General features: G+C 47.5%; 1 protein-coding gene across 1 annotated transcript; it reads left to right on the top strand.

Annotated features, from left to right (window-relative positions):
- Positions 1–2910: 2910 nt before the first annotated feature.
- Positions 2911–22534, top strand: AHCY (adenosylhomocysteinase). The gene is made up of 10 exons (XM_070420171.1): positions 2911–3041; positions 11567–11757; positions 13106–13181; positions 14732–14881; positions 15733–15845; positions 16321–16528; positions 16618–16705; positions 16792–16909; positions 17977–18171; positions 21633–22534. Exons 1-10 carry the CDS (start codon positions 3014–3016, stop codon positions 21762–21764), a joined length of 1299 nt encoding a protein of 432 aa, XP_070276272.1. The 5' UTR covers positions 2911–3013; the 3' UTR covers positions 21765–22534.
- The last annotated feature ends 197 nt before the right edge of the window (positions 22535–22731 follow it).

Genomic DNA, 22731 nt, shown 5'->3' with positions numbered 1-22731 from the left:
AAATGGTGAAAGACTAAATGCTTCTCCCTACTCCCCCTGCCCCCCCCCCCCGTCCCCCCCTCACACAGACTGAATGCTTTCTGTCCCAAGAACATGGCAAGGATGTCTGCTCTCAACACTCTTGTTCAACACTAGAGGCCCCGTGCACGAAATCTGTGCATGGGTAGGGTCCCTTGTGTAAATGTTCCCCCCACATCCCGCGTGGTTCAGGGTTCAGAATCTGGAAGAGGGACCACACACAAATGAAAGATACGAGACAAGAGATAATTTGGAAATATTGGGGGGCCAGGCGGGCAAGTCCAACTCAAGGGGAAGGACTTCCACTGGTGCTCAGGCCTCACCAACCTTTTATTGGTTTGGGATACACCCATAGCCCTTAGGCAGGCAATTTCCAGTAACAGGCAGACTTGCCCTTTAGCAAGGATTTACATAATAATAAATGGGGAAGTTGCTTCAGCTACCATTGTCTGGACTAACAGTGGGTGCACAGCCCTGACCTTTGCCAGGGCTTCAAGCTCACCAGCCTTCCGGGTTCCTTGTCCACACCTCTCTGATAGTGAAGACAATAGGTGGCTTCCAACAGTCCCTAGGCTTGGCCGGTGATCAGGGCCGATAAGGCTCCCTGCCACCCCGCCTCCTCCTTCCCTGTGCCACCGTGCAGTTTCCCTCACCTCCCCACCTCCCCATTCCTTCATTTCCTCAGCGCCCTGCCGCCACCACTGCTGGTTGCCCACCATGTTCTGCGCCACTCCCTGGTGGTCATTGCACCATCTGTTGGATTCATAGTGAGAGATTGAACTCCTGTTCTCCTGGTCAAACTCCCAAGGGGACACTTTGCATATTAAGCTTTTAGATAGATAGATAGATAGATAGATAGATAGATAGTATTGGAAGTTCTAGTTAGTTCAATAAGTGGAACAATTAATTGATGTTTCTCTCTCTCACTCCCTTTCTCTCTCTAAAATAATAATAAAAACATAAATTAAAAAGAAGAAGAACAACAACATAGAAAGGGTGAGAAGACAAACCACAAACCTGGAGAAGATATTTGCAGCACACATAATTAGCAAGGGATAGTATCCAGAATACATAAAGAATTCCTATTAACTGAAAAGAAAAAGCAAACGACCTACTTTTAATTTTTAAAAAATGTATTTTAGAGAGAGAAAATGAGACAGAGAGAGAGAGAGAGAGAGAGAGAGAAACATCGATTTGTTGTTCCACTTATTTATGCATTCATTTGTTGATTCTTGTATGTGCCCTGACCGGGGTACAAACCTGCAACCTAGGTGTGTATTAGGACGACACGCTAACCAACTAAGCTACCCAGCCAGGGCTCAAACCACCTATTTTTAAATGGGCAGACATGAACAACTCAAAGTCTATCAATAAAAGAATGAATAGCCCTGGCTGGTTTGACTCAGTGGATAGAGAGTCGTCCTGCGGACTGAAGGGTCCCAGGTTCGATTCCGGTCAAGGGCACATGCCTGGATTTCGGGCTTGATCCCCAGTAGGGGGCGTGTAGGAGGCAGCTGATTGTTGATTCTCTCTCATCATTGATGTTTCTGTTTCTCTCTCCCTCTCCCTTCCTCTCTGAAATCAATAAAAATATTTTAAAAAATAAAAAACATACTTAAAATGTATATATTTAAAAATAAAATGAAAAGAAATGAAGCACAGCTTTCAACATCTACACAAATGACTCTCAAAGCAATATTGAAATAGAAAAGCAAGTTGCAGAATCTATACAGTGTGATTTCATTTACAAAAAGGCAATAAAGTCAAACTAAACAACGTATTGTTTACCGATGGTCAAGACCCATTAAGAAAAGCAAATAGCCCTAACCGGTTTGGCTCAATGGATAGAGTGTCAGCCTGCGGACTCAAGGGTCCCAGGTTCGATTCCGGTCAAGGGCATGTACCTTGGTTGCGGGCACATCCCCAGTAGGGGGTGTGCAGGAGGCAGCTGATTGATGTTTCTCTCTCATTGATGCTTCTAACTCTCTATCCCTCTCCCTTTCTCTCTGTAAAAAATCAATAAAACATATTTTTTAAAAAAGAAAGAAAAGCAAATAAATGATTAAGACAAAATTCACTGAGAAGAGGCATGTGACTAAGAAGGGAAACAGGTGGCTCCTGGGGTAAGACTGTTTTATCCCATGAATACTTGAATCACCTGGATCTATGTGGTCACAATAGCCATAAGTGTGGGCGAGATGGCCCAGGAAGATGGAGCAGAATAAGAAGAAAAAGGAACATCAACACTTAAAGGCGCTAGTGAAGGAGGAAGTTGCTAAGGCCGGATAAGGAACAGTGGGAGGAGAGTTAGGAAAGTGGAAGCCAAGGGCACATTGGTGAGACAGGACGCAGGCTGAGGCACATCTGTAGGATTCAGCCAGCACAGTATGGTACCATATAAAAGGTCTTAAACACAAAGAATTCTATGAAGTATTTAATGATTTTCATATGTATTAAAAGTATAAAAATGCATACAAACTTACCTAAACGCAGGAGAGTGGTCAGGTTAGAAGAGGGTGGGAGGTCTGGGATTCTAGATAACTGACCTATTGCAACTTTACTTATAATCTGTGTGGTAGATACCATTCCGCACATTTTACAGATGAGAAAACTGAGGCACAGGGAAATGAACTGGTTGGAATTGAAGTTCCACTCGGTTTTGACATCGATTCACTGGCTTAACGGGACAAAGAGCAATCGCTCATTTGCTCTCAGGTCTCTCCCCGAGCTCCATTCCCGGCTCACATGGGATGCAACCTGTCCCCTCCTCTGGAGAGATCCAAGTTCACTCTGGCCCCGCCCCTGTGCATTGGGCCCCGCCCCCATGGCGCAGCCCTAGCGAGATTCATGAATATGCAAATAAGGGGGAGATATTTAAAGGCGCCGGCGCGAGGAGCTGATCCCTTCCCGTGGTTGCCCGCCCCGTTCCGGTTTCCAGTACGTGGCCCGGCCCCTTTCGCCTGTGTCCATCACTCCGTACGGAGTTGCCGTCAGCATGACAGACAAACTGCCCTACAAAGTCGGTGAGTTCCAGGACAAGTAGCAGGCCGCTTCTGCTCCTTGTCCTTTGGGGGCCTGTGCCGGCAACGGCCGGGGTGCTGACGCGAGGCGCTGAGGACCCCCTCGAATCGTTGGCTCGGCGCGATCCCGGGCGCGCGAGGCCGCCTGGGGGTTGGAGTTCTCGCGCGACGGCGAGCGGGTTGTCGGGGGTGGCCGCGGACTACGAGTTCCGGCATACCCCGCGGGGCCCAGGACTACGATGTGGACCGCGAGCCTCCAACCGGCGGCACGTTTTGCCCCGAGCCCGCTGGGGCTGGCGGGAAGTGCGCACCTGGCCGGGGCCTGGGACTGCTGACACCTGCCAGCACCTACACTGGGAGGTCCAGATTCTGCTTCCCGAGCCTGGGCCGGCCCTTTGGCCAGCTGGGTGGTCCCGGACAGGTGCCCGTCCTTCTCTGAGCTTCCTGCAGGGAAGGCGAGGGAACTGGAGCCCCAATAGGCGTGAGAGGCGAGGCCTGGGGAGCGAATCCAAGGCCGGCGCTGTACATTCACAGGGGACTTTGGGCTTGTTACTCAACTTCTGGGGTCACCCGCCTGGCCAACAGGGACAGTCCTGCAGAGGATCTCAAAGAAAATTTGGAGTGGTTAGAACAATTCTTGCTGTCCTATGGATTGAAGATGATACACTGACAGTTTAAATATCTTGGGCGTTTACTAGGGGATGGGTACCATCTTATATCTTTATCCTAGATTAATTCATGTTATTCACACGGCTTTTACTTCCTCATGTTACGATGAGTGTGCTAAGACACAGGAAATAAAGGTAACCTGCCTTCCTACAGCTGGGACCAAGTGGAGCAGGATATGAACTCAGGCACTGTAGTCCTCTGAGCACACCTTCTCACCACTGCATATCAGAGAACACTTGGAACAACTAATGTTCTTGGAAAAAACCAGTTCATGCTGGCTAGCAGTTTTTGAAGTTAATTCAAGACACCATTAAACCTGGAGAAAGGCATCAACATTTATGGAGCACTCGCTGTGTATCTGATGTTTTGCATGTGTTTACAGAACAATCAGAGGTGGGTTGGATCCCGCTATAGTTTACAGAAAAAGCAGCTGAGGCTCCAACAGGAAGGGATTTGCAGAGATTCTGTGAAATACAGTTGACCTTTGAACAACAAGGGTCCATTATGTGTGACTTTTTTCAATAAATACACAGTTTGCCCTTCATGTCTCTAGATTTGACATCTGTGGTATTTTTCCATCAGTGGTTGGTTGAATCTGCTTATGTGGAGGGCCATATGCATTGTTCTGTGCCATTTATTTTTTAAAGGTTAAAAAAATTTGGTTGGAAGGAGGGCACCTGTGCTGTGGGGTGTGTGTGTGTGTGTGTGTGTGTGTGTGTGTGTGTCATGGCAAAAAAAAAAAAAAATTTGGTTGGTTTTTAGGGAGAGAGAGAGAAACATTGATTTGTTGTTCCACTGATTTGTGCATTCATTGGCTGCTGCTTGTATGTGCCCTGACCAGAGATCGAACCCAAAACCTTGATGTATAAGAATGACGCTCTAACCAAGTGAGCTATCTGGGGAGGGCAGTTCTATGCCATTTTACATGAGGGATTGGATCATCCGTGGATTTTGGTATCCTCATGGGTGGGTCCTGGAACCAACCCCCTATGGATACCAGGGAAGACTGGAGTTTTGGAGGCGTCAAAAGTTATAGACAGATTTATTTTTATGTATTTATTTTTATGTTATTGATTTTAGGGAGAGGGAAGGGAGAGAAAGAGACATTGATTGCCTGCTTCCCGCATGCACGCTGACCAGGGATCGAACCTCTAACTTGGGCATGTGCCCTGACTGGGAATCAACCTATGACCTTTTGGTGCACAGGATGATGCCCAACCAACTGAGTCACACCGGACAGGGCCAGATTTAAAAAGCAAATTAATTGTGGGGGTTTTTTTACTTTAATGCAAAATCTTTATTTGGAACTTGTGTGTCACTGAGCAGGTCAGTCATCCTGAAATCACAAGTCTTTACATTATGCAGAGAAATAGAAGAGCTTCTTGCACATTTTTTTTTTTTTTTTTTTTTTTTTTTTTTTAGGAAGGCAAATTTAAAAAAACTTTTTTTAAAAATTGATTTCAGAGAGGGAGAGAGAGAAACATCAATGATGGGAGAGAATATGGATTGGCTGCCTCCTGCCCACCCCCTGCTAGGGATTGAGCCTGTAACTCAAGCATGTGCCCTTGACCGGAATTGAACCTGGAACCCTCAGTCTGCAGGCCAACCCTCTATCTTCTGAGCCAAACTGGCTAGGGCAGTAAGGCAAATTTTCAAAAAATATGTTTTCATTGATTTTTAGAGAGGGGAAAGAAGAGGGATAGAAAGATAGAAACATCAATGATGAGAGAGAAACATCCATCAGCTGCCTCCTGCACTCTCCCTACTGGGGATCAAGCCCGAAACCCTGGCCTGTGCCCTGACCTGGAATTGGACTGGTGACCTCTTGGTTCATGGGTCAATGCTTCACTACTGAGCCACACAGGCTGGGCTTGCATAGATTTTTGAGTGGGGTCATTGCCCCTAACCCCTGTGTTGTTCAAGGGTCAATTGTAGTAGCTTATCAGTAGTAGATTATGAAGTAATGGCCAGAGTAGATGTCCCCATTTTATGGTGATGAAACTGAAGCCCAGAAAGGTTAAGTCAAGGTAACGTTAGTGGCAGAGTTGGAATAGAGGCTTGTCATGCTATGGAGAATCGATGGGTCAGGGTTGAGGGCATTGGGTTTTGTGGGAGGAGATAAGGCTACAACATTTGGAAGTGAGGGAGCTTGGCTGGGATGGAGGGAGGAAGCCCCCATTGAGGAGGGCATACGGTGCTAGCCTTTGTCCATATGACATCTTTAATCCTCAGGACTCAGCAAGGTTGGGGATGATTATTCCCACTTTACAGATGAAGAAAGTGAGGCTCTGAGAGGGTCTTGCTATCCCTCTTGGCTTGTCCTGGCCAAGAGGTGTCCCTGCAACTTCAAGTTCTCAGCTCCTGTAGGACCAAAAGCCTCAGAGCTTGGAGCACCGGACCTTCCTGTGCCTTTGGAGTTGAGGGAAAACTCTGGGGCTGGCACAGCTGCCTTGAGGGCAGTGGAGTTATTTTTAGCAAGACGGACAGGTGGTGATAGAGTGGGTGGAGCTTAGCGGGATAGGACAGAACCCATTGTCCATTACTGCTGGGCCTCAGGAGCCTTGAGAAGGCCTCTGGCGCTAGCTCTTTCTGGCCACCAGTCCCACCTCTGCCACTGATTGACTGTGGAACCTGCAGCAAACCCCTTTTTTGGTCTGTGCCGCACCAGCGCGGCCATGGGTGAACCTGAGGGAGGGGGGCAGTGAAAGATTAGAAAAGGCAGACAAGAGAAAAAAGCCGAGTCTTTATTTTATAGCCAGATTCCACGAGGCAAAGTAAGGGTGTGGTTAAGATGTTTATAATGTTCTCGAGGGTTCCAAATCTTACTCAATTACATGCACCTGAATTCTATCAAGCCCACATCACTCAGCCTCTTGGGACCACAGGTTTGGACCATAAGGTCAAGCTTACAACCATAGCCTTTGGCTATAATTGTGCTGGGACTTGCACGTGGCTTTGCTACGAGAGGATCATGCCCTCTCATTAGTCCGAGGCTTGAACCTGTCCAAACACTGAAGCAGCTCTCCACATGGGTCCTTTTCTCATTGGTAAATGCTGGGAGTTGTATTGGGTTTAGATTTGTTTCTTTTTTGCCACCCCTGTCTTGTGCCAGCTTCTTTCATGGACCTTCTCTCATTCAGTCCTAACAACAGATATGGTCAGTAAACATTTGCTGAACCCTTCTCTGTGCCAGGCCCTGCTGGGCACTGGACATGCAAAGGTGACTCAAGGATGAGGTTGGGACAGACATGCATACATTTAATGTATTGTTGTCCCCATTTTATAGGTGAGTTCCTCCCACTTCTTTCTCCTCAGCCACCACCCCAGTTCTGGTCACTCTCCTCACAGGTTTCCCTGGGTCTCTTGCTCCACATATACATGCAGCCATCAAAGGGGTCTTTTCTTTTTAAAAAATATTTTTATTGATTTCAGAGAGAAAGGGAGAGTGAGAGAGAGAAACGTCAATGATGAGAGAGAATCATTGATTGGCTGCTCCCTCCTGCACGCCCCACAACCTGGGCATGTGCCCTGACTGGGAATTGAACTGTGACTTCCTGGTTCATAGGTTGATGCTTAACCACTGAGCCATGCTGACTGGGCCAAAGGGGTCTTTTCAAAAGACAAACTGGTCATGATACTTCCCCTTAAAACTCTGTAGGCTTGCCACCTTACTGGGAATAAAATCCTGACTTATCTTACTCCCTCTACTAGAGTCATTCTGGTGCATCCCATTCCTTCAGTAGAAATATACCAAATTCTTTCCTGTTTCCAGGTTTTTGTTGAGCACCTACTGTTTTCCAGGTCTGTCTCAGATGCTTGGGGAGGAACCATGCAGGCTAAGAGAACTTGGGCTAAAGCCCTGAGGAGGGAATGAGTTTAGATTGTCTGAAGACTGAAGACCAACAGTAAGCAGATCTATGTGGTTGAGAAGCTAGGGAGGAGGAGAAGGGGGAGGAGAGGTAGGAGAACAAAGGTGGGCAGTCATGTGGGTAGGACCCTGGGGCCATGTGAAGAGTTAAGATTTTATTAATGGACTAGAGGCCTGGTGCATAAATTCATGCACACTGAAAGGAAATTAATTAGAAGAACTATTTTAGAGGCTGGGGAGGGTCTGTGGGAGGGCTTACCCAAGAATCAGCCGGACCTCAGCAGCAAGCTAACCTACAAATCAGAGCGTCTGCCCCTTGATGGTCAGTGTGTGTCATAGTGAACGGTCAAATGGTCAGACACTTAGCATATTAGGCTTTTATATAGAGAGAAGATAAGGGGAAGCCATTGGAGGTTTGTTTTTTACTTTAGCAAAAGGAGTGGAGGTGATATAACTTAAATTTTATAAAGCATCTTCTGGCTTCTATGGGGAGGATAGTAGACCACTGAAGTGGCTTCTTCAGTGATCCAAGGTAGTAAGGTGTGGTTGGATTGCTTATATATTTGTGATTTTGAGCCAACAATATGCTGATGGATTGGAAGAGGGTGAAAGGGGAAAAGAACCAAGAAAATTTTTGTCTGAAGTGGCTGATCGAATGGTATTTAATTTCCTAAAATGGGAAAATTGGGGGAAGGTAAGGAGTCATGAGAGTTCAAACTTGACACATAATAGATCCGATTGTGCATTTAAGTGGAGATATTCAGTAGGCAATTGGATTATATGAGTCTCCTAATCAGGGGAGAAGTTGGGCTGGAGATAAATACGTGGGAGTCACTGCTGTAGAGACGGTATTTAAAGGAAAAGGGAGAAGATGGAACCCTGAGGGCTTCCAACATTAGTCACTTATAGGAAGAGGAGCCAGAAAAGTAGGAGGAAAAACACTGGACAGTTATAGAAGCCAAACAAAGGGTTTCAGAAGGAAGGAGTAATTAGTGGGATCAGTGCTGCAGGGAGAAACATGAACATAGATAATTGACTATTAGATGTGGGAATCAGGCTGGTCTTGAGAGACCTTGAGAAGAGCAGTATCCATGCAATAGTGAAGTCTCAAGCACAGGGGATCAGGCCCCACAGAGCAGAGACAGCTCATCTATTATAACAAAAGAGTGCCTGGTCTGTAGCTACAGTGAGGAGGACTAGTGGATTCTGTGGAGGAAAAGTGGCCTGGTTCTGAATTCTTTTCAGTAAATCATGAAGTGAGGTGATCAATTGATGAGGAAAGGTGTTAGAGGTTTGGAGAGAGTAGAAAAGGAGAGTAAATTTACTAAGAAAATGTAATAGGATTGCTGGCCTGTTTCTTGAATTTGTGTCTTAGTAAATGAGACCTTTTAGTGTGGTTGTGATTTTTCTCCCGCTGGACTCAATGGTTTAGGTGGAGTGGAGGGTTGGGTTTAACTATAGTGGGAGTTTTGCCATGAGTTATCAGAGGACAGAAGGGTAGAAGGGACAGCAAAATCTTAAACTGTGGGAGGAAGAAATTGAGAACATGAAGGCAAACTATGAGGGGCAGTGGAAACTGGTAGCATTAGAGGTTCGGACCTGACTGGCTGTGGCTTTACTAGAGTTGGGGCTGTAGAGGGAGAAGATTGGAAAGATGGGACATAGTCAGTCATCAATATTTCCAGGGAGGAGTATCATTGGTGATGGGCTGCCAAGGTGGGTAGGGGGAGGGTGTGTGTGTTGAGGCCCAGTAGAAGTAGTACCTCCCATGGAGGAGTGTCGGGGTCCAGTCCTGGGGGTCCAAGGGTTCCCAGAGGTGTGGACGGAGTCGGAGAAGAATGTTTTACACGGAGACAGCGTTCAGAACTCTCTAGCTCTCTTTAGTCTCTGTGGATCTTCCTGTGCCTGGCTGAGGCCACAGAGAAAGATCCCAAGGCAAACTGAGCCTTTATTTTTATAGTCAGAGGTAGTGGTTACCAAAGTTACACTGTTCTTATGAGTTTCACTTGTTTATACTGTTCTTGTGAGTTTCACTTGTTTTTGTTCTTGTTGCACTTCCCTCAGCCCATTAGCTTCCCAGGTAAGATCTAGGGAGCGTTATAAGGTCAAGCCTAATTATGCTAAGAGGACTGTGCCCTCTAAGCTGGGACTTGTTTGTGACTTTGCCAACAGGTCAGTCCGAGGCTTAATCCTATATCAGCTCCCCACAGAGGAGGAATATTTCATCTTTGAATTGTACAGCAGGAAGCAGACTGACTTAGTTTTATTATTTATTATTACCCCCTTGGGCCGTGGTTGGCAAACCGCTGCCCTTGGGTAATTGACAGGATCTAAACTTCCCTAAAGATAATAATCACCAGCAGTCCCAGGCCCCATCCTAGATCTATTGAATCTGATTTTCCAAGAGAGATTTATAAGCATGACAGATAACTTTTACAAGGGAAGGGACTGACCTTCGGAATGGGCTACTGTGGCGTGGGTAGGGAGGGTGAGATTATTAGAAGAATATTGAGATAGTGAGAGAGCTCAGAATAGTATTCTTTTTTCCTGCCTGAGAATTTGGACAAATTTGAGACATTTGGGGTGGCAGATAGAAACCAGAATATAACTTTCATTACTAACATTGAAGCCAGAGGATGTAGATTAGCATTGAAGAACAAGGAGGTTCATGTGTACCTGCTAACTGAACCCCAAATTCAGTTACATATCTGTTACAGGCAAGGTGAGCCTGGATAGGTCTCTGTGTGGAAGAACATGCTTCCTGCAAGCAAGGGGGCTACTGCTTGCTTGCAAAAGAAGGGAGAGCTGCGCCCTGGTTAGTATGGCTTAGTTAGCTGGGCATCTTCCCGTGTACCGAAAGGTTGCCAGTTTGATTCCCAGTCAGTGCACATCCCCGATACAGGGCGTGCAGGAGGCAGCCAACCAATGTTTCTCTCTCACATCGGTTTCTCTCCCCCTCCCTTCCTGTCTCTGTAAATATCAATAAAAATCTTTTTTTTAAAGTACTTAAAAAAAAGAAGGGAGAGCTGAACTGTACATGCCCAATTTATTCCTCTCAAGTTTACTAATCAGACAAGTCACTCTGTCTCCCCTGGGGCAGAAAGGAGCCAAGAGTGTCACACAGATGAATTCTCTCCATGTGGAAACATCAGGAGTGGGGGGAAAAGCATTTTCATATCTTAAGGAAAATCAAAGAACTGTGCCAAATCCAAGGTGTTAGATAGTATCATTTGAGTATGAGGTCAGCAAGAGTGATGACTTGGAAGATGGACAGTCAACCAGGAGCTAACATCTTTAGGGAATGAAACAGTTGGTAGGTGGCAGCAAAAAAGGTAGTGGGAAGTATATATACATATATATAGGCTGATAGCTATTTTTCAAGGGGCACTTACCTGTGTTACTTACACACTAGAGGCCCAGCATGCGATTGAAATCGCGTGAGGAGGCGCCCCACCTCCTGCCGTGCGAGGAGGCACCCCACGGGCCGCTGCAGAAGTCAGGCTGGACCCACGCCACGGGCGCTGGAACCCATGCCTGACTTCCGCACCAGGCTCCTCCTGCCCTCCTGCCTGTGTCCGCTCTGGGGCTGCCCGAGCTGGTGCAGCAGGCCCCCCTGTGTCTATCTCTGTCTCTGCTCCAGGCCTCACCTGCGCTTGCAACCTCCTCCTGTCTGGTCGTGACCTGTTACGGTGTCCCGGCCTAATTTGCATACACACACACACACACACACACACACACACACACATACTTGTGTGATTCTTTGATTAAATGTACTTTCCCACAAGATTATAAGTTGAGGTTAGGCAGGGACCATGCCTTTCTTTTTTGACTGCCTCAGCTCCATAAATTCTTCTTTAATGAGTGACAGAGTCAGTGACCAGATTGCTCAGCCTGATGTTTCAAGTCCACACGTGGATGAGTGACCAGTGGTGTGCTTCCTGGTTGGTGGGATGAGCTGCTCATGGAACTCCCATCCATTCTGTCTCTGCAGCTGACATCAGCCTGGCCTCCTGGGGACGCAAGGCCCTGGACATCGCGGAGAATGAGATGCCAGGCCTGATGCGCATGAGGGAGATGTACTCAGCTTCCAAGCCACTGAAGGGTGCCCGCATCGCCGGATGCCTGCACATGACCGTCGAGACAGCCGTCCTCATTGAGACCCTTGTTGCCCTGGGTGCTGAGGTGAGCTCTGTAGCTATTCTGTGTGAAGTGGAAAATCCAGTGTGGTGCCCCCTCATGCCCAGCTGGGGATCCAGCCTTGTCACAGTGCCGTCACTTTTGTGGTGACTGGTGTGCAAATTTTTTTTCTGACTGGGAAGATAGCATTAAACTGCCCTCAATTCACATCCTCCTGGCTAAGGAGCTCTGGTAGAAAAATTCAACTCCAGTGTCCAACTGATTCATGGAAGGACTGGCTCTCATTGGCCCTCCTAGGGTCACGTGCCTGCCCTGGGCCAATCATGGCTGCCAGAAGGATGATGTGCTCTGATTGGTTCAGCCTGGGTCATGTGTACCTGATTGACAACTCTTCTAACCTCTTTAGGAGTCTTGGAACAAGATAATGCTTCTCCAAAAGAGGGCAGGAGAGCAGCCAAAACCAACAGGTTACATTAGACTCAGTCCTTGTGCTTCTTTTTTCTTTTAAACATTCACACTCTGATTTTAGAGCTTTAAATACTATCTACATCAGTGGTTCTCAACCTTCTGGCCCTTTAAATACAGTTCCTCATGTTGTGAACCAACCATAAAATTATTTTCGTTGCTACTTCATAACTGTAATGTTGCTACTGTTATGAATCGTAATGTAAATATCTGATATGCAGGATGGTCTTAGGCGACCCCTGTGAAAGAGTCGCTCGACCGCCAAAGGGGTCGTGACCCACCGGTTGAGAACCGCTGATCTACGTGGTAATGACTCTCAGATAAATGTACCAGCCTAGATTTTCCTCCACTCCCACCCCCCACCTCGAGATTTGTGTATTCAGCAGCTGTGTGCCATCTCCACTTGGAGAGCTAATAGACATAACAACCTCAGCATATCCGAACAAACTCATGATTTCTTGTGCGCCCCTCCCCCACCCTTTTCTGCAGTCTTCCTCACATAAGCAAATGGGAATTCAAGAACCTGGGGGCATTCCTGACTCCACTTCGTCTCTCACTCCAACAACTAATTCTACAGCAAATCGGTTCAGCTCAGCCTTCAAAAGATACCTATTATCACCTCCACTGCTACTGTTACATCTCTTGCCTGACCTCTTAACAACAGCTTTTTCACTCCTCTCCTTGCTTCCTTGTGGAGCCCTTTCTCGTCCACATAGCACCAGAGTGCTGTTTTAAAACATAAGTTAGGTCTTGTCACTGCTCTGGCTCCTATTCACTTACCAGGTCCACCACTCTGTGGTCACAGAGCTGGCTGGGCCTAGATCATACAGTAAGCTTCTCACTTTTAGCACCAGGGCTTTTCCTTATCCCTGTCCAATGACCCTGGTGTTTCTGTGACCACACAGCCCTGTCTTACTGGCTCTTCTAGGTGCAGTGGTCCAGCTGCAACATCTTCTCTACCCAGGACCATGCAGCAGCTGCCATTGCCAAGGCCGGCATTCCGGGTGAGTCCTGCTTGCTGCTGGGGGATGTGGGAATGCATGAAGGGGCTCTTGCTTCTCCGTGTTCGCTTCCTGGCTCCTACAGTGACAGACTTCCCTGCGGCTGGGGAGGGGAGTCATGGTCACACAGTCCTAGCCTAATGACCCATAGGAAAGAGCTGTTTTATTCTCTAAAATTCTATGGGAGGTACTTAGTGTCCCAACTTGTCTTGTGATCAAGGACAGGATCTTGTGTTTGGGAACCATTTGGTATAGAAGAGGGGAAGTTCCTTAAAAAAAGGATGTGGAGGAAAAGAAAGAGAAAGGATGTAGGGCCCGGCCAGTATAGTTCAGTGGTTGAGCATCAACCCATGCACCAAGAGATCACTGGTTTGATTCCCAGTCAGAGCACATGCCTGGGTTGCAGGCTTGATCCCCAGTGGGGGACGTGTAGGAGGCAGCTGATCGATGTTTCTATCTCTCCCTCTTCTTCCCGCTCTCTCTAAAAATCATTAAAAACATTTTTTTAAAAGGGTGGATGTGGGTCTGTTTCCAAAAAGAATCGGGAGGAATACTGGTCAGAAAAAGAGCTCTTGAGGTTCATTGCCTAGGGTCTGTGGAAGGACCAAAAATAAGAGTAAGAGCTTTCATGAGCTGCTGGCGAAATGGCATGTGTCAGCCTCGGCCTGTGGAGGGGAGTGATTAGCTCTGATGGTGATTCAGTAGGACATTCATGAGTCCTCACTAGCCTCAGGTTTGGGGGAAAGGGTCAGGAGGCTCCCTCCAGCGACTGACCATGGCTGGATAGGCACGTCTCCCATTGCTCAGCCATGGTTGGGCTTTGTGGCCCTTTTCTGGGAAATGCTTTGTCTTCAAGACCATTGTCTGCCTCAGATAGACAGAGAGGCAGCCTGCCCTGCTTGGCCAGTGGTCTTTTCTCATAGGTGGTTCATGAGAGCCCCACATATGTGTCCCAGTCATATCATCTGATGGGAGGAGCCTGGACTGGTGCTAATGTCTGGCACAGAAAAAGCACTATATACATAATAACTGCTATTAGTAATTTTTTGGCCAGACTTTGCCTGAGACCATCCACCAGAGACTGCTGGGCCCTCAAGTCCTTTTAGTGCAGAACAATTCTTGGATCTTGCCTTATGGGTCCACATGAATATGGCTCCCTGTCTCTGCAGCACCTTGTCCCGGCACATTGGGTGGGATTCTGGTCATTAGGGGTTGATGCCCCTATCCTTGGGGTCTAGACAGAAGGGAGTAGGAAAGTAAATAATTCATCCCAGTTACCTGTATCTGGCCTCCAGCTTACTTAATCCATTTACAGATGAGGAAACAGGCTCAGAGAAGTGAAGTGATTTGCCCAAAGTCACCCAGCTTGCAAGTGCAGAGCCAGGATTTGAACTCAGATCTCTGTGACTCCAAGTTGTGTTCTTATTACCGCTGAGTTCTCAGAGGGGCTGGGCATGGGAATTAGGAAGGAGATAGTTTTGGCTCTGCCCAGGTAGTTTCCTGGAGTGGGTTCTAGTGGGGAAACAGACACTGATGTGCCATTCACCCTCCAGTGTATGCCTGGAAGGGTGAAACAGATGAGGAGTACCTGTGGTGCATTGAGCAGACTCTGTACTTCAAGGATGGGCCTCTCAACATGATTCTGGATGATGGCGGTGATCTCACCAACCTTATCCACACCAAGTATCCACAGCTCTTGTCAGGTGAGGAGGGTGGGTGGGCTTGGTGCTTGCCTATGTGAGTGCAGCAGGCTGGTAGATTCCCAGCACCTCAAGCAGCAGATTCTGTGGAAGATGGGAGGATGGCAGGTTTCTACAGGCGTGCTGGGGCCTGACCTGACTTCTACCAGGGTGGCGGGGGGGCTGGGGGCGGTCTGGCTAGGATAACGGTCCAAGAGCAAGCATAAGCCAGGTCTGTGAATGAGTCAGATTTTTTAAGCAGGGTAAAGAGAAAAGTGGGGTGAGGGAGGAAAGGACTGACTCTTCAGAAAACAGAAAGAAGCCAACCTGGTTGGTAGCTTCCTTCCCTGGGAGAGGGAGTATTACAGGAGTGGCTAGAGCTCTAGTAAAGGCCAGATGTATGAGTCTTAATAGGTTAAGATAAAAGAATTTAGCTTGATCCTGAGAGCAAATGGAAATAATTGGAGGGTTTTGAAAAGATTTCTCTGAAAACGTCCATGTTCAAAATGCCTGTTGTGTAGAGGATGGGTTGTGGCTGGGAGGTCAGGTGAGTGATGGTGGTAGGGACTAGGACAGTGGCAGTGGATTAGAGAGTAGCAGTGGAATGGAGTGGCCTGGTGTTGGTGTTGACTCCTCCCTCTTGCTGGCCTGGATGATTGGGTGGACTGTGGTATCAGTCAGAGATGTGAATCCAGAAAGAGGAGTAGTTTGGAGGGGGGGCAAAGATGAGGAATTTGAGTGAGTTCATGTAATCGGCTCTTGAGGCTTCATTCCAGAGCCGCCACTCATCCCCCCCCCCCCCCCCCCCCCCCCCCAGCCAATCCCTTAGGTAGCCCCTTCCTGGCCTGAGGCTTACCCCTTCCTTTCATGTTCAGGCATCCGAGGCATCTCCGAGGAGACCACAACAGGGGTCCACAACCTGTACAAGATGATGGCCAATGGGATCCTGAAGGTTCCTGCCATCAACGTCAATGACTCCGTCACAAAGGTGAGCCTTGGGGCAATGACAGTTCCAGTTGTTGGCTCCCAGTGCAGCTTGGGAGTAGGCCCCTGAGGAAGGACCCCTGGGAAGGCTGCAGGCTAGGGACTTGAAGGCCTCATTTGAGGGGAGGAAGGAGATTGCAGACTGAGGGTAATTAGTGTATTAAAGAGGTGAAGAAATATACAGTGAGAGTTGGGCATCAAGAGCTTTAAAGTGAAGCATATTCTTTGGGCAATCTCTTTTAGTAATTGATCCTGGAGAAGCCTTTTGGACCAGCAGAGAAAGGCTAGCAAGGTCTTAGGGCTGTCTCAGGGCATTCCACGGGGCAGAAAGCAGGGTGAGAGGCATATGAGGGCATTAGCTGGTGGAGAAGAGTCATAGATGATCAGCCCAATGTCCACCAGGCCAAGATGCTGAGAGTGGGTCTGAGGCCATAGGGCCTTGCTTGCTTCCATTGCCCCCATACCCCCTCTCCTTTCAGAGCAAATTTGACAACCTCTATGGCTGCCGGGAGTCCCTCATAGATGGCATCAAGCGGGCCACAGACGTGATGATTGCGGGCAAGGTGGCGGTGGTAGCGGGATATGGCGACGTGGGCAAGGGTTGTGCCCAGGCCCTGAAGGGTTTTGGGGCCCGAGTCATCATCACCGAGATTGACCCCATCAATGCACTGCAGGCTGCCATGGAGGGTACGATAGGGCGAGGGTTGGCTGTCAGTCACTGGGGCCAGAGGAAAGGCAAGGCCACCCTGGATGACCCATGGCCACTGTCTGCACAGGCTATGAGGTGACTACCATGGACGAGGCTTGTCAGGAGGGCAACATATTTGTCACCACCACAGGCTGTATTGACATCATCCTTGGCAGGTAGGGATCCCGGGGAGTGAGAGAAGGGGCTGGGTTGGGGCTGCTCTTTGTTCCTGATGTGTCCCATGGATTTGGGCTTCCCATAGGCACTTTGAGCAGATGAAGGATGACGCCATCGTATGTAACATTGGACACTTTGACGTGGAGATTGATGTTAAGTGGCTGAATGATAACGCTGTGGAGAAAGTGAACATCAAGCCCCAGGTGCGGAGCCCCAGCCCTTCCAGCAGGGTGGGCAGATGGAGGGCCGAGGGGGGCATGCTCATGGGCTGCCCAAGGGAGGGCAGATGAGGAAGCTCTGGCAACCTGGGCAACAGATGGGAAGAAGGGGCCTGGTTTCAGGGCTACTTAAACCAGCATCTCGGGGTTAGGCCAAGGCATCCCATTTTTCAAAGATCCCAAGATGATTCTGATGTGCAGCCAAGGTTTAGCACCACTACATTCAGCTTTTACTGAGTATGGTGATTAAGAACATGGGATCTGCTGAAACCGGTTTGGCTCAGTGGATAGAGCGTCGGCCTGTGGACTGAAAGGTCCCAGGTTCGATTCCGGTCAAGGGCATGTACCTGGGTTGCGGGCACATCCCCGGTGGGGGATGTGCAGGAGGCGGCTGATCGATGTTTCTCTCTCATCGATGTTTCTGACTCTCTATCTCTCTCCCTTCCTCTCTGTAAAAAATCAATAAAATATATATATATATATATATATAAAAAAAAAAAAAAAAAAAAAAAAAGAACATGGGATCTGTCCTCAGACTGCCCAGGCTCATATTGCAGCTACTTGTTAGTGTGGCCTCTGGACAACTTAACCCTTTAAACTTTAGTTTCTTTATCTGTGAAATGGGGATAATAGTAGTACTTAAATCATAGGGTTGTTATTAGTCGCATGTATATATATATATGTAGTTATGTGTATGCTCTTAGTTCAGGGCACATGCCAATAAGAGTAATAATATTAACAATAACAACATTACCTAATACTTACCGAGTACTTAGTATGTGCCAAGCCGTGTGTCAAGTGCTTTACATGTGTCAGTTCATTAAATTCTCACAGCAGATCTGTAAGGTCTGTAACTCAGCTGCTTGATAAATATTGTCTATTATTATTAATTGAGTGTGCCACTGCTTGTGCTAGAGGTTGTTCTAGGGTAGCCTATGCCCTTCACAGGTGCTGTTGGAGGCAGGTAGGCCTGCTGGACAAGAGGGTAGGATGAGGCAAGGGTGGACATTAGGAGCATCACCAGCCCTCACTGGTACTCTGCCCACTTGCAGGTGGATCGCTACCGGTTGAAGAACGGGCGCAGAATCATCATTCTGGCCGAGGGCCGGCTGGTCAACCTGGGCTGTGCGATGGGTCACCCCAGCTTCGTGATGAGCAACTCCTTCACCAACCAGGTGCTGGCGCAGATTGAACTGTGGACCCATCCAGACAAGTACCCCGTTGGGGTCCACTTCCTGCCCAAGAAGGTGGGTACTCACCTCCAACCCAGGCCAAGGGTCATATATCCAACCCTGGGCTCCTCACACAGGACTTGCCAGAGTTCACCTGAGAGGTCCACAGGGCAGAAAGCATTTTCTTCATTTAGCAGAGGAGGGAACTCAGGCCCAAAGTAGAGAATGACTCCCATTCTCTTCTGGGTGATGAGAAGAGCATGGGCTTTATAGTGAGACCCACCCAGGTTTGAATCTAAGCCTTACCACTTAGCAGCTGTATAACTGGGGCAAGTTACTTAACTTCTTTGTGCTTCTATTTCCTTCTCTGTAAAATGAAGGTAATACTACCTCCTTTAAGGATTGTGAGGATTTCCTTAGATCAGGGGTCACAAGCCCATATGCCCTTAGGGATTGGCAGGTAAATGAGTGAATTGGGCTGGGTGGAGGCTAACAGAAGAGTACATGCCCAGTGAAGGGGTCAGCTGTCATTAACCTGGAACATAGGCCCATTGGACCAGGGCTCCTGACATTTTAAGAGAAGCCAGATATTAAGATCTTCGTATGAAATACTCAATTTTTAAATATAGGCAACTTGTTAACAGTTTTTAAAAATAATCAGGTGGGTCAACTTAGACATGTCTATAAGCCAAAAATGCAGGCTGTAGGATTGTGGCCTTGGAATGAAATGATACCACTAACACACTGAGTATGGCATCTGACATGCTATGGGAGTGTGGTCAGGGTAACCATGACAAGGAGGTCTTCTCATATCAAACCCAGTGCTTATCCTGACACCCTATACACTGTGCACACCCCCAAGGATCAGAATTGCTATGTTTTAGTCCCGGCCTTTTTTTCCAGTGTCATGGTTGAACTTGGCTTTGCCACTTAGCCTCTCTGGGCCTCAGTTTCCCTAACAGCTAAATAGTAAGAGTAACTCTTGCTCGTCTAGCATTTGATACTGAGGAAGCTTTGATGAAGTCTCCATACCACTCCTCCACGCGTTGAAAGGCTGGTTCTGCCAAGTAAAGTAGGAAGAAGCCTGGGTGTCCTCTCGGCCTGGGGCATTTGCCCCAAGCCAGCCACCTCCTTTCCACCTAGCCTTCCTTGGGTACTGCCCTTGGACCAGATGTTTTACCCGTAAGGGCCTTGAGGGCTATCCTGTTCTATACAGCCTGCCAGGTCCCCAGCCTTGTTATGGGGTTTTAAAAGTCTGATTTGACCTCCATCTGATCCCAGTTGGAATAAATATGATTGATGGTGAGAAATTGAACAGGCCTTAAAATGAGGTCAGGGTTGGAATTAAAAAGTCAAAGATCTCATCTCCTACCCCAGCACATGGCCCCTTCCTTACCTCCTTTATTATGGCCAAGACATGGACGGGGGACAAGACATCCTTGGCTTCATGTCTCACATGTAATGTATGGACAATGACAGAGAGCAGCCACCATTTATTAAGGTATCTACTTGCACCAAGAACTCTAGCATTGATCTTTGTGATAGCCATGAGAGATCCATCCTACAAATGGAGGACACTTGCTCCCACAATTGTCAAGTACTGGGCCAGGAGTAGAACCCAGCTCTACTGTCTGTCCAAGTTAAGCATTATGACACACTGCCTTCTGGGTGTGGGTTAAGGGAGAAGAAAGAAGTGTATTCAGGGTTAGGCCAGGCCAAGTGAAGGGAGTAGTCATTGTGTACTCTGAGAGTGAGAGACCTTCATTCTGCTTCCAGAATTAACATGGACTTGGGGCTGGGCTCTGCTCATGCCTTTGCCTGCCTCTCCCCAGTTTCTTCTTTTGATAAATAAAAGAGTAAATACTGCCCTCCTTAAGGGTATTTATGAGGCTCTAGTGAGACAATGGATATGAAACCACTTTGACATGTAAAAGTTGTAGGGGTTTGGCTGTAGTTCCAAGGCCATTGTGTCATCATGGGGTGGGACTTGGGGCATTAGGGATAGAGAGAAGCCCTACCCAGAGCAGGAAGCTGAGAAAGTGACACCACACACTCAGAGTTGACCTTTCTCTAAGTGCCCTTCTTTTCAGACTCCTTTATGCATTTCAGCATTGGTCAGACTTAGAAATTGGCTTTATTTAGCTTCTGTCTTCCTTGGTTTCTGTTCCATCTCTTCAAAGATGCCTTGAAGGCCATAAGTTGAGATGTTTGAGACAAGTTTTGAGGTTTTAGAACCAGATAGACTTGCGTTCAAATCCTAGCTCTATTAATATCTGTGTGACCTTGGGCAAGTCATTTCACCTTTCTGAGCCTTGATTTCTACATTTGTGAAAGGAGGATGGCAATTTTTTATTAGGATCCTTTTGGTGGCAAGTGGTAGAAACCCTGTTTAAACTGGTGTGTTAGTTATCTATTGCTATATAACAACTTGACCCCAAAACTTATTGTTTAAAACAATAAACACTTATTATTTTAGTTTTTGTGGGTCAGGAATTTGAGAGCACCTTAGTGGGATGTTTCTAATTTGAGGTCCTTCATGAGGTTGCAGTCCTATCTGAAGGCTAGACTGGGGCTGGAAGATCCACTTCACTGTTGGCAGGAGGTCGCATTTCCTAGTCACATTGGAATCTCCATAGGGCTACCTAAGTGTCCTCAGGAGATGGCAGCTGGCCTTTCCCCAGAGTTTGGTCCAGGAGAGCAAAGGAAGTAGCTGCAGTGTCTTTTAGAACCTAGTCTCCAAGTCGTATACCATCACTTCTGCTTTTTTCTATTCATTAGAAGTGAGTCACTCAAGGGGTGAACAGTTAGGTGCCACCTCCCGAAAGGAGTATTATGAATTTCTAGACAAAGAATTTAAGGACATATTTTAAAATAACCACAACCAATTTAATCTAAAAAGAAACTCTATTGGCTGTAAAGGATGGGGCAAACGTAGGTTTACAGTTGTCCAAATGAAAAATAATACAATAATTAATAAATGATAATATAAGAATAAACTCTGTTTCGTGTACTCACAACTGTAAATCTACTTTTGTCCCACCCTGTATAAAGGAGTCCAAGATTCAGACAGTGGACCCAGGGATTCAGTATTATTAGAGCTCTGTGTTTCTCTGTTTTGGCTCTTTTTTTTTCTTTACATTCACTTCACTTGTCAAATAGACTTACCACTAGCAAACTGAGACTGATACCCTCCCTGTTTAGAAATCCCAGTGAAATGTTCTGTCCCTAGATATATTCCAGAGAAGCATTTTGGTTAGCTACTTGGGTTGGTGGAAGGTGGGAAAGGAGATGTAATTGATGGTCCCACCAGGTTACTTGGAGGGGAGGATGTATCGCATGGTTCCCTCTTGAGGAAGGGGAGTGGGCAGTCAAAAACAGCACATCCACTGAGCCTGACTGAAGATAGGATGAGGTAATACGTGTAACGCATGGCAGGTACCTCAACACAACAGTTCTTGCCCTCATTGGCAGCTGGATGCAGGTAAGAGGTTCCAGAGCATGGTACTGACTCCACGTCTTCCTGTGTTTCTCCCCAGTTGGATGAAGCAGTAGCTGAAGCCCACCTGCGAAAGCTGAATGTGAAACTGACCAAGCTGACTGAGAAGCAGTCCCAGTACCTGGGCCTGCCCCGTGATGGCCCCTTCAAGGCCGATCACTATCGCTACTGAGAACCAGACCTGCCCTTTTGCCTTCTAGCTGCTGTCCTTGCCCATGTCCCACCTCTTCTCCTCAAGAGCAAATGGCACCAATTTTGAGAATGATTTGTTAATGTCCCCCATCGACTCCCTGGGGCTGGTCACTCCGTCTTTGGCCTCTACTATGTCCCTCATACTGTTCCTTGTGTGGGAGAGGGAATTGAGAAGCCCCTCCTCAAGTCCTGGTCACAGTGGAGGTACATAGGAGATACCCACAGGGAACCATGAGCTCAGGGGTTTTAGAATTGCTCACTCAGCCAGTCCTTCCTTAGGCTGGAAGTTGGAAGTGATGTTCATAACACCTGTGCACTTTACTATCTAAGCCCTCACCTGCCCTATGGATGTTGTGTCCATACTTTTGATTCACAGGTTCACTGTTCCTCAGCCCATGACAAATGAGAAGGAGCTATATCAATAGGCGGGGAGGAACTGCTGGAGTTTGAATGCTCCTGAGAGCCTGGCTTAGTGCTGGGCATTCTCTTACACCTCAGAACAATGAGGTTGGTACTTTCAGTCCCTATTTTACAGGGGTTATAAAATACAGTTATTGGACAGCCAAGAAAGGACAAGAGAAGTGACAGCCAGAGGTTGAGAGGGGCCAGAGAATCTTAAAAGCAGGCATAGATCTGCCACCACTTTGTAATGGTTCCTTATCACAACCCTAGGTCAAAAAGATAAATTTTGTTTATGTTTATGTAATGTTAGAGCAAGAAGGTAAATAAAAATTTTGGTGCCTAAAATAATTTTGAGCCTTTATTATATAGACTAGAGGCCCAGTGCACGAATTCGTGCACCAGTGGGTCCCTTGGCTTGGCTCGCTGACATTCCCCGAGGGGTTCTGTATTGTGAGAAGGCACAGGCCAGGCCGAGGGACCCCACCTGTGCACAATCAGAGCTGGGGAGGGATGCAGGAGGTTGGCCAGCCAGAGAGGGACCTCGA

This window comes from Myotis yumanensis, unplaced genomic scaffold (genome assembly GCF_028538775.1).
Source record: "Myotis yumanensis isolate MYYU_CA2020_CCGP unplaced genomic scaffold, mMyoYum1.0.hap1 SCAF_7, whole genome shotgun sequence".
Taxonomy (NCBI): Eukaryota; Metazoa; Chordata; class Mammalia; order Chiroptera; family Vespertilionidae; genus Myotis; species Myotis yumanensis.
The sequence above is the reverse complement of the archived record's forward strand: the minus strand, read 5'-3'. Positions and strand labels throughout refer to the sequence as shown.

Bases quoted from the DNA above. Each gene is read 5' to 3' on its own strand.
- AHCY (XM_070420171.1), top strand. From the start codon at position 3,014: ATGACAGACAAACTGCCCTACAAAGTCG. The intron at 16,910-17,976 runs GTGCGGAGCCCC...GCCCACTTGCAG, and splicing joins AAGTGAACATCAAGCCCCAG to GTGGATCGCTACCGGTTGAA. The intron at 18,172-21,632 runs GTGGGTACTCAC...GTTTCTCCCCAG, and splicing joins TCCACTTCCTGCCCAAGAAG to TTGGATGAAGCAGTAGCTGA.